At 36.4% G+C, this 12748-nt stretch overlaps 1 protein-coding gene across 1 annotated transcript in view; it reads left to right on the top strand.

The window, feature by feature from the left end:
- LOC139730926 (uncharacterized) overlaps nucleotides 1–2040 on the top strand; it is a 101144-nt gene extending 99104 nt beyond the window's left edge. Inside the window, exons 30-31 of the mRNA XM_071641809.1 lie at nucleotides 225–302; nucleotides 1219–2040. Of these exons, the coding sequence (XP_071497910.1) occupies nucleotides 225–302; nucleotides 1219–1395 (255 nt within the window). The 3' untranslated portion in view covers nucleotides 1396–2040. The remainder of the gene's footprint in view (nucleotides 1–224; nucleotides 303–1218) is intronic.
- The last annotated feature ends 10708 nt before the right edge of the window (nucleotides 2041–12748 follow it).

The raw sequence follows: 12748 nt of genomic DNA, 5'->3' as shown, positions 1-12748 counted from the left end.
GGTTTTCACAGGACTTTATCAGTGTTGTGGGGAAACTTATATATGAGTATAAAGTGCCTTCTTGAGAAATACATCTTTTGATGGAACATACAATGACACGTATACATTATTATAACACATTACCTGTGAAAATTCGCTGTCACACACTGTCATAAGTTCTGTCTTCATATCGTATCACACCATTTTCACATGTGAAACAAATTTCTTTGTTGTTTTTGAAACAGGATGACAGGTTTCTCCTGGTGGCATCTTCCATTCACCACTCAAGGATTCCTGTCAGAAAGAAAATCGTCAGAGCAGAGGTGAGAGACTTAGCCAGAAAGTGATTTGTGTATTTTAGGTATTCAAATATGTACATTTTTTTATGTATGTGATATGAACAGCATAGCAAAAATTTTGATTTAGTGGTTCAACATGTAACTTGATAGGTATCACTTGGAGTATACTGTAAAACCCGAAATGTTCGTGTGCATTTTAATTTCACAAATTTCACGAAAGCCAAGAATTGCGAAATTAAAATGCACACAAAAGCTCTTGTTGACACTAAGTGCGTTGAATGCCAGTGGCAGTTTACTAAAATATTATGCCACGAAAAAGGCCATCAGCTCCAATTCGCGAAAATATTATGCTTTCCAGTACTTGCTTTCCTTGCGCACACACTCATGCAAGGAAATGATTTTGAGTGAGTGGTTCATCATTTATGTATTATGTAGAGCAAATATATTTTCTTAATCCTTGCATAAACACACACGTTGACACACACCTGGGCATGTGCAGGATTTTTTTTTTCAAGATATAAGAATTCAGTCACATGTCTCTCACTGGTGCAATGTATGGTACTGTAAAAGTGGATATTTTCGCGCGACTAATTTTTCGCGCTTCGCCGGGTAAGAAGAGTTTCGCGTGTTTTTAATTCCGTGGAATCAAGACATCATGCACAGGAGCATATGGCAAGCAAAAATATTTGCGTGCTTTTATTTTCGCGCTAGTTTCTGGTTGCGCGAAATGCGCGAAAATTTCAACACCGCGAAAATTTCCACTTTTACAGTAGCCTGATTGTTATGAACAGATTTACAGAATTCATGGAACTGACCTAATCCCTTCTATATACAGACATTCCATGAAGATGATATAGAGAATTTACACAGGTACTTCCTGGTCTGTGGTGGCACAGTGTAGCTGATGCTTGTGATTCAATTGTTATCCCCTCTGCCCCAGGTCTTGATGGCAGGGTTCTGTATCCAAGCACTCATGTCCGGCGGCACAGAACACTGTCGCGTGACGCACCTGACCAGACTTGATCTCCATGGAGACCTACATCCCAAGCTCATCAACACACTGACCAGCCGACAGCCCCTGTCCATCGCGGACCTCCGAAGTTTTATAGAGATCTAGATCAACGGCATTTGTGTGCAAGAGTATGTGGCTGCTCTTGTCAGCTTTGCAGAGAAAAAATATCAGATTCTCTTCAAGCACATTGACTTGAAGCCTTGGTGCATAGTTGGTTATACATATTCAAGATCATGAGCTACAGGTGAATGTGGGACTGAATGGTTAAAGGAAATTTCACCATATTTCTTTCAGTGACCCTACAAGATTAGGTGGAAATCATAATCAACATTCAACAAAATCAGGTCAGTAAAGTTTTACAGGACAGGTACACAGGTATGTTGGACGGATACAATTCTTTATCCTACATGGCGTCTACAATTTTATTATTAAATCCGTGGATTGTAGTCATCATTGTTATGGAGCTGTGTGAAAGAGATAATCACTCAGTTGTATGAAGCGTCATGGTGCCAAGACTTGATTGATTCAGGACAGGAATAGGATAAAAGATACCCCCACCTCTTCATAAAAGAAAGGAAGAAAAAAAAAAGCCTTCTCAAAGCTTATTATAACATGTAATTTCTATTGGCAGCCTTCCAGCTTTTAACCATGACCGATTCACTCTTCAATAGAGCACCCATTCTTCACAGTCTGGAAGGGATCCAACAGTCATAATATCCTGTTGATTTTGGTTTCATTCTATCACATTTTTTTCTTTTCCAGGGAGTTCCTTCTTAATGCATGTAAGTGCTTTGCTCCTCACACCTTGTGAGGCCATATACAGTGAATGTGGGTGTTATTGTTTTTTAATAATACTCCAGGGCATGATGTTAAAACTTCTTCAGTTGTTGGCAGTGCAGAAGTAACCATGATATATCAATCAGGTTTTGTTTGACCTTTTGCATTTGTGAGTAATCTCACTTTGTTTTGCTTTTTTTTTAAAACTTAGAACATTGAGTTATGTGCTGTCATTGTTTTAAATAATAAATTCTGATTTTTAAAAAAAAAAGGCTAAAATTGTTTAGAATTAATATCACATTGACAAAGAGGGAGCTTTGGGAAGCTGATGTCCCTATTCATTTCCGCCTCTCCCTAGGGAGACTGAATCCTCAGCATTCTGGCTTTCTCACAAGATTATGACAATTTGTTCTTAATTTTGTAGATGGAGTAGTCAACAATCGGCAGCAAATGCTTGCTCGGATTTTAGTTCCTGGTAGAAAAAAAAAGATAGAAATCTGTCCACAATTGTATTTCCAAGAAATCCTTCCAAGGCCAGACAAAACTCTGCTGCAAATGCCCTGCGCATGCTTTATTATCAATCTTGTTTATGTACTGCAATCATATGATTATTTCACCTTGATTTCCAGAAAAGTTCCCAGCTTCTGAATGCTACACTTATTTATGAAAAGAGCAAATGAAGAAAAATAATATAAACTTCACCATGTCAAGTACAATAATAATGCTAAGAAAAAAATGCTCCTCAGTGTTTCCCGTAGCTATCTGCTCCATTTTAGATAGAGTGAGTTTGAGAGCCCAATGGAGAAGTGTGTGCTTGGAAGGAAGATTGTGCAATTTATGGTACCAGTAATATGCCTGGTTACCCTTGTCGAATTGATACTCAAAACAATTTCAGAGAAGAAGTAATGACACTTTATGTGACTGGCCAACACTTTAATGACCTTCACTTTCAAGGTAATTTCCATATGAAAATTGTCCACCTGTGATTAAAGTAGTCAATACTTTATTTATGTTCTGGCAATTATTCTGTATAATTTTTGCAGCATTGCAAAATGAAAGAACAAAACAAGATGAGGGGTAATTCCATGTTTTTCATGTGACCTAGCTGCTCATCTGAATTACTGGTAAATCAGTTACATGGTTTTGTTGATAATAAAGTAAAACATTCATATTAAGTTTCTGCTTTGTGCAATCATTTGGATTTGAGTTACAAAATCTCTGCAAAAATTCAATTGCATAAAATGCTTTCCTCATGTTTGAAAAATATGATATGATTAATCTTCCTGTTTTTAAAAACTTTGTCATTGAATATATACTTGAATATGTTGTGCCATAAATCACCAATTTTTTATGAGTAATTACTGAAAGAAAACATCTTAAACTGTAATTCTGAGCCCAAACTTTGAATTCTGTTGGACCAAAATAATATCCATTTGAAGTTTAAAAGGTTTACTGTCAAATAGTGGTATTAGACTAAATAAGTCAGAATTGTTGTCATTTACTCTCGAGATGTTGTTTGGCAAACTTATCAAAGCACCCCTAAAGCTGGACATGTGGCTTTAAATTACCAGGAAGTAGTTCTCAAAGGAAACAGTCACCCCCACTTCAGCATGACAGCTAGTTTGTAATCATGTAGACAAAGTGATCATTGAAATCTGCCTACTGTGACTCTCAACTGAGCTCTTCTCTCACCTTTTGCCTGTAAGGTAATGAAAACAAAAATAATGATCACGGACCTTGTAATGATACTGTATACACCGAATATTTCGCGAGGTTTTTATTTTCGCGAATTTCGCGAGTCAGTTGCTATTTGCGAAATTAAAAACACGCGAAAATATTGACTCTGAACCTGATATGAATGTGATGTACGCGTACACATTTCTCTGTTCAGGACAGGACTCCACAATCGCGAATTTAACCACTCGCGAAATAGTCGGGAAGTCTTGATTTAGACTCGTGAAATATATGGCGTATACAGTACTTCATGATGTTGCTAGAAATAAAGTGTTCTATAATATGAGTGAGCTTTATGTACAGTCAGCAAGTTCATGTACAGAGCATGAAAGGAGTTGAAAACCAACAGTTTGACTTACAGTGTCCATTAATTTTCTGTTATTTCTGAATGATATTGAATGATACACGTCAGAGGACAAAATGGACATGGTATGAGTAATCTTATAAAAAAAAAGAAATGCAAGATTACATCTTGAATGTAAAATTCTCAGGGAACTATTGTGCATGCATGCATCTTTATTGAATGTACAGTGTACCTATGACCTTTTGATCTCATGCATGTTTCCAACTGTCATTGCTTGATGTCAAATAGTTGAGAGCTAGAAAGCCATTTACTCAACAGACTTTGTACAGAGTGCACCCCTTCTGGTTCTACACTGAAAAAAGTTACCATGAACCTACAGGTATTGAGGTTGAACTTGTGCATTTCTGTGCAGTTGCTGGGTGATAACTACTTTTGCAAATACATGTAATAAAAACATTGGAGTTGTGTGTTTATATGGGGGTACTTTTGCTCTCTCTCTCTCTTTCTTTGACTGCACAAGCTTTAGGTCATGCAATGTATTATGTGATGGCTTAACATTGGGGAGAGTGTGGTAATCATACATGTGGTAAACACCTTGATTTATGTCTGCAGCTGATTGGTGATATCATATGGAATGGGATTTGCTATGAATGTTCACTTTTGTACTGATTTCTACAGTATTTAGCCATTTTTGACCAATCTGCAGTGCAGCAGTATTTTAGTCTGCTGCCTCTTCAAATATAGCATGTCTTGTTTGATATTTTGATCTCTATTCATTTATAGCCACCATCTTTCTTTGTCTGGAAGTCAATACCAACCTGTGCATGTTTGCCTTACTTGGATGTGTGTTAGTGTGATTTTATATGCCAGTATACCCAAGTTTTCATATGGACACCTCTCTAGATTGTTGTACAGTGGCTGGAGTGATTCTGTAGCCAAAATATATTGGTCTGACAAACTGGACTGTGATCATGGTTTCGAGGTTATACTGTTCTCTATTGCCCTCAATCATGGTAGTGGTAAAGAACTTACTTCACATAATTTATGATGCCCCTTCCAACTTCCTCGCAAGCTGATCATTTGATGTAGACAAATAATAAAATCAGCAAAACAGGCAGCAAGCTCATAGATACAGCTGCATGATTATTTGTAAGGTTTGACATTTGGGGCTGATTGAAACGAGAAAACGTTTCAGTAGATTCTCAGTTAATTCACGATCGTGAGCTCTTGTTGCATTTTGGGTAAATTCTAATCTGAATTTCAGGATCTGCATGAATACACCTGTCAACTCAAAATCTCATCACTGACAATTTTTCTTTTCCGTCCCCGTCTCTATACTTTAAGCTTATTTATTTATTTGACATTCCATGTGTATAAAGTGTATATATTTGGAGAAATATCAATATTTCTATGTGAAATACTTAAATTCTTCTGGCCTAATTTGAAGTTTTACGTGTTTGTCAGGTAAAATGAGCCAACTCTCTTATTTATAAGTGTTTGGGTTGTATTTATTTATCTCACAGTGAATGACTGCCAAAAAGTGATTATTTTGTTTTCATCCTTGTCATTTTGTTCATGTGTCATATTCAAGATTTGTGTGCATGGTGTGAGATTATGTTCCATGTATTCTATAGCCACAGTTACAGTACACAGTATTTGGATCATCAGGGCATGGTGCTATATATGTCTCTCCAAGAGTTTGTTGTGTTGAAGCCTCTGGTGGACTTTGTCGTTAATAATCAAAACTGGTTTATTTCCTGTACTGTGAAGTGTAAAATTTGGACACCATAATTAATTTGTGTTTGATCCGTATATGTATTCATTTTCATGGATATCAGAGTTACAAGTGTGCTTATGTATTAAAAAACAAGAGAGACCAATTACAAACTATCGTGGTAATATTGTCATTGATTTGAGTCACTCATTTTGGCACAAATGGAGCAAATGGTGAGCTGGGATGTTGAAAATGAATGTGCATTTACTATGTGTTGTTTAAAATGTGCATTAGCGTGATTTGTGTGAATGAACATGTGCGATGATTGGAGTTGAATGGCCGCTCAAAAAGCTCAGCAAGGTAACATGGCACAAACAACTTTAATGCAAGTTCTCTCTGAATGCCTAGAGGGACAACTGCTACAGTTGGTGGACTCAACCCAAGGACCTTACTATTGAGAGTCCCTAATCCTATCCACTGAGCCATGGCGGCTCCTCAAATAGAGAGGTACAGACTAATAAAGATGAATGGCGAGATACATACAATGTATGTAGGTACACTTGATACACTGTATACTGTGTACTGTGTACTGTGTAATGCTCTCACACAGATCAAGATCATTCACATATATACATCATCTCTCTGAGCAATGAGAAAATACAGGAAGCAAAATGAGATATAGAAATCTTTGTTTTCTTTGTTCCTTTTTTGTTTTAATCTTCAAAATATGGAAAGGGTTAAAACATTTGGGAAGAGGAGGTGAAATATTGCTACAGTGTTGCTTGATAATGGGGCAAGCACACAAGGCCACATTAAATGCACACACTAAGGCTGCTCTCTAAATGATGTTACATACAGCATGCTGTAAATGCCACTGGTACGTGTATTTAATCCAAACAGTGTAACATACAATCAAACACAGTTGCTTGCTGCATACATTCAAATAATATATGATGGGTTTGTTTGCAAAAACCGATGGAGTACGATCTCTGTCATCAAGTACAAAACGATACCTTTTAAATGATATATTGGTCACTACATATAAAGGTATAATTTTGAAGTTATGGTCAAAAGAAGCAAAAATTTTCTTATTATTCTCTTTATTTTTCTTGACCTTTAATCGCAAATACAGTATCTCCATTTGGCAAATATGGACTTATCGGTTTTTGCAAACAAACTCCTCATATGTGCACCTAACTTCCTACACTACACCATATTCTCAAACATGTTATATTCAGCAACATATCACAACTCATTCTTGTCATTAGGTACATTTCACACATGACTAACCTGAAACCATTGATATTGAATAGATTCCTGGCTTAAAATAAAGAAATACCGTATCACCCTGCTAAATGACACACAGAGTACCAAAGTATGGCACCATAAGCATTCACTGCCATGGAAACTGGTTCTATACAACCTCACATAGCCTCAATATCTGTGAACACAACTGTTGCTAACCATGCTCGTAGCTGGTTCCAACCCACTACCCGAAGCCTTGTGCAAGGATATCTTGTTTGGAACCAGCACAAAGCTATAACAAAAGATTGTGACATCATGACTTCAGTACTGTATATTAGGAGTTCCGAGCAAGCTATCAAAATGAGGTGAAGTTAAGTATTTTGTTGATGTACTTCCAGCTCTCTTTGCTACTTTGAGAACCATTCTCATTTCCTAGGTTATTGCACAGGACTATTTGCGCATTTACACATTCTGACACATTACATTGTACCACTAGTACACTATGCACGTGTGCTCCTACAACTTTCACATTATAGCTGTTTTGAGAAAATAAGCTAACCTAACTGCACACTGACCTCAGTTTACAACAAACTGCTGCACTATTGTCAAATCAGTGCGTGTCCTCATATTACAAAATAGTCACACAATATTTGCAATATATCAGTTCAGCAGCAAACATGTAAACTAAGTGTTTCATTGGTCTCTCTCCTTCTCAACTAATTGTCACACATTAAAGGTGAATTTCCATTATATTATTATTTAATAGCGAGTGATGGAAGTACTCATGGTTCCTTCTAAAAAAATAAATAACATCACAAACTCAATAAACAGTGAAGAGCGTACATGTAGAAAAGTAATAACAAATGATTAATGTGAGAACGTATTCTGGACTTTTTAGCAGCAAAGCTCAGCCATTCCCTTCTCTGACAAATCTGTGAATAGAATATGGCAACATTACATGTATACATAAATAAATGTTTCTGCACATGACTGTAAGTACACATGAAATGTGAATAAAACTACATACAACATGCATTACAATTAGAAAGGAAGCCATTGTTGTCTGGTCTGAAGTAAGTACCGATAGTGGTCCTATCTTCACATTAGGGTTTAACAACAACAGTGGAAGTATTAACAGATCAAACTATCGATAAACTTAAATTTCATGAGTGCACATATCCCTGTGCAAAGAAGTATAAATACAAGTGTTATATATTAGCATATGGATGGATAAATGAACATTACAACAACAAAAACAGTCAAGCACTATATACTTGACATTTTGAGCATCCATGTGTAAGCAAACAACAAACAATTAAATGCAATAAATACACCGTGTAATTGTACAATCAGAAACAAACTCTGGACCATGTATGCCTTGGTGATCATATACTGAAAAAGCAGAGAATCTAAGGAGAAAAAGATCCCCATTATTTGCACGCTACCACATGGGCGTATCCAGCACCTACAGGTCGCATAAAGTTTACTACCAAACTGTAAAGTAGGCGTGTAATGGTGAATTGCACAGTATCTACAATAATGTACCACATATTTACGGGTTTAAACTTTACCACTTGATTCAGACCATGTAACATAATGTACTGTAAAAGTGGAAATTTTCGCAGTGTTGAAATTTTCGCATATTTCATGCCACCAGAAAATAGCGCGAAAATAAAAACACATGAATATTTTTCTTTGCCGTATGTTGCAGCAGTTGATGTCTTTATTCTGCGGTATTAAAAACACACAAAACTCTTCTTGCCCGGCCGAATGCGAAAAATTATTCACACGAAAATATCCACTTTTACAGTAACTGGAAGATGCTTTCAGCCCTCAGAGCAAGTAAGTAATAATAACTCCACTTCTATTAGTAAACCCAGAGATTGTTGAAGCCAAGACATTGAATGAAGCAAAGTCCAATTTAGTGTAACAGTACAAAGTGAAAAGCTTATTCTCCGATCTTCACAAAGCTCAACTTACTCATAAAATGTTGACTGGATTTTAATCAAGTTCTCAGCTTACCAGCTTGCCATGAATGCATGATGGCATCTGGTGAAAAGTTGATTTTCCAATGTTGGTGTATGTATATTATGACAAAACTTGAATGGGAATATTTTTTTTACCTTGATCGTGAAATATATTACCTTTGATTGTGAAATATATTACCTGATATTGCACTCTTCAGTATCATGTCAAATTATGTACGATACCAATTATCATCTCTCTAAATGAGTTGATCTATCTGCAGTTTTACAAGTCCTCTAGGTGGTAAAATGAAATTAAAATGAAACTGGATGAAATTCAGAGTGATAAATCATTAATCAAATCTGTACAATAAATGGAACAATTAAATGGGTCTATTAAAGTCATAAGTACCAGAGAGTATTGCTTTCATTGTGGGTCAAACATTTTCTGGTTTCCCCTTCAATACCATCCAATCATGAACTATTTCTGTTGTGCAGCGAATTCACACTGAAGAATATCCAACATGTGAATAATAGCTATGAGTGCAGCATGTAGTCTTGCGATGCACCTTTGCATCATGAAATGAATATTGTGAGCTGATCATTACATGTATGTCAATTTGCAAATTGTCAACAAATGTCTATGAATACATACAAGTGTATTACAACACCCTTCAACAGTTGCATGTGTGTTTATGAGCACAAAAGGATTGACTAAGCATACAACGCTGTTGCCACTGCAACATTACTTTAATTGTCTACCCTTAACATGTATTTCGAACACATAACTGCCCCATTCATTCAAACAAGGACAAAAGAACACAAGGATGAATAAATATTTTCTTGCGATAATACAGTGCATTGTAATAAAAAATATAGACTTCAAACTGAAGTGAATGTAGGCCTACGTTTTTCTACCCATTTTAACTGAGTTAGCCTCATGTACTCCCGAGCAGGAGATAAAATATGTGACACCACAGGCCACCTTGACAGTCTCCTGCATAAACCTCTATTCAAGATTACAACATAAGTACATGTATTCAATAAATGAATGAATTTGTGCTGATTGTATCACATGTATGTGCAATTAAGAAGACATCTGACATCTTCTTCTTTCCAATTCAAACTAGATGCATCGACGAATGAAAATCTTCCTCTTCTTATGGCAACAAAATATACTGTCCAGACACTATGTAAATACCAGACAAAACATGCATGCATAAAAAAAAAAAAAACATCAACCTTGCTTAAGTCGACCTCGCATTAGTCGAATAATAGCCTAAGTGAAAGGTACAATGTACATGTACAATACAGGCCTACTGTACACCATGATGGACCTGCATATAGACCTTTACCAAAGCAGAAGGGGAAAAAAAAAACAGGCAAAAAGTGTGCCCAGTAGAGTGTACGTACTGTAAGTCAGCACCTTAAATATAACTGACCTTTGACGCCATAAAAGATGAAACACAGAGGGAAGCTTCACTAAAAACAGCAGGAGTATACAAGTAGATTTGACCATTGTGCTTCAGAGTACAAACAGTTATATACATATCACGAGATGCACAAAAGACACCAAAATATGACCTTTGATCCCAAAAGGAGGTCTGGAACATTCAGAGCAGCATTACCAGTCCAATACAGCAGGGGTCTTCATTTTACCATGATGCAGGATCATATATGAGTTATGAAAACAAAATCATTTGAGAAATATGAATGGTAGAGCACACACAAGAAATATACCACAGTGGTAGCCTTTGGACCCAATAAAATGCAAAACACTGGAGGCACCATAACCAAAACTAGACCAGGTTAAGATTTGACAATGATATGTCTGTACAAAAGTTGAACAGAATCCATTGAGAAATGTGGCTGATAGAGTACAGACAAGCTGGGAGACCCTAAAAAATTGATTATTTTGTGTACAGTATACTCCCATTATAACAAACACGGTTATAATGGAATTCCGGTTACAACAAAGTAAAAAAATCAGGCCGCAACATTATCGACTCTATGCATTCTTATTGTTTATTTGTTTGGTTATAACAAAATTTCGATGCAACGAAAGAAAACTGCCAGTCTCGTTGACTTTGTTATAACGGGAGTCCACTGTATAAAGGCATAAAAAGTGGGACACTACCACCAGACGTTACAGGTGGCTAGATTTTTAAACAATACACTTCCATATCAAATTTGAATAAAATCCACTGAGAAATGCAACCCATAGGTCACAAGCAAGACACCTACCAAAATATGACATAAAAAAGTTTATCATATAATGTCTCATAACCCATCTGTGTGAAACCATTTTCATCAATCCATCCTGAATAACCTTTATTTAAGGAAAAAAGAAGTTCTTTGAAATGCTCCATTTTGTGGATGCAGCTAAATCTGATACTGTAAAGAATGCAGAAATTTTTGCGGTACATTAATTTTTGCATATATCCTATACTTTTTTGGCTGGCACAAATTCTAAAACCCATGCAAATGCATCATGCAAATTCAAGAACCTGTGGATATGTTTTGGAGCCATTCAGAGCGAAAAATTTATCACACAAAAATAACAATGTTTACAGTAATTGCCAGACTGTCTACAATGTACTACATGACACATATCACCAATACCATACAGCTTGTCTAATACTGTATGTGTATACATGTGTACATGTACATGCACAAGAAGATCACACATTTCATAACCTATAAAAGTAGTTTGCCTCACCAAATATAAGAAAGGAATGATACACACCCTCAATTTTTCATGCAACACTATATGAAAATTAAAGTTAAAAGAATGGCTCATTCTGTAGAATAAGTACATATTTGCACTTTCAAACAAACTCTCTTTTTGAGATTTCCAACTTAAATGATATCTTTATCGTCCTTTTTTCACACTTTCTCCATTGCAATTCACTTTGCTTTCTCTTAGAACTCTCTTGGCAATTACTTTCTTTCTCTTTTTCATTATTTTGCTCCTGCTTCTTATCTATCTCATATCTCTGTTTATCTAATCTCTTTCATGCACTACATCTATCAATCCCTTATTTATTTTCATCGTCATGCATACTATTTCTACAGTTCTTGTATGGCCAACTGCTTAGAGTACGTATATTTCACATTTAACTACCCTGGTACATGTAATAAGAGATATAAAATCAATGTCTTGCTTCGAAAGCACTGCATCCTAGTCTGGGCAAGGTTAAGCAGGACTGCCAACTTTAGCACATCAAAAACCAGGGAGATTCCAAAAAAGTAATCAGAGAGAGTGAGCATGATGAGAAATCATAAGTTTTCAGGAAGGCTCCTGCACAATCGCACAGACTTGGCAGCTCTGGTAAAGCTATCAGCTTTCTATTTACCTACTAAGCTTTTCTTCCTCTTCAAAGTAATTTTTCTCCATATTCCATTAGTGCCCATTCAGTGCTGATGGACTGCAAAATACAGAAACTCCCTTCTGCATTTCTCAGGGTGGGGGGGGGGGGGGAAAGGAAGGCCTAGTTTACAGGAAGAAAGTGGTCAAGGTGCAACAAACTGAGTTAGCACCTGCAAAGTGCACACTCTGTAATGTACATTTACAGGGCTCAACATTCGTGGTGACCCAGTGGCCAAGGGCCACTAAAATTGGTGTTGGGCTACCAAAATTTTGTATGTGAAGACTTCTCGGACCTAAATAGGCCACCAGACAAAAAAGTCATCCTGTAATATAACGTATTTAACATAATG

This window comes from Diadema antillarum, unplaced genomic scaffold (genome assembly GCF_040938485.1).
Source record: "Diadema antillarum isolate AM-2024a unplaced genomic scaffold, OU_Dant_1.0 seq00000343_RagTag, whole genome shotgun sequence".
Taxonomy (NCBI): Eukaryota; Metazoa; Echinodermata; class Echinoidea; order Diadematoida; family Diadematidae; genus Diadema; species Diadema antillarum.
The sequence above is the reverse complement of the archived record's forward strand: the minus strand, read 5'-3'. Positions and strand labels throughout refer to the sequence as shown.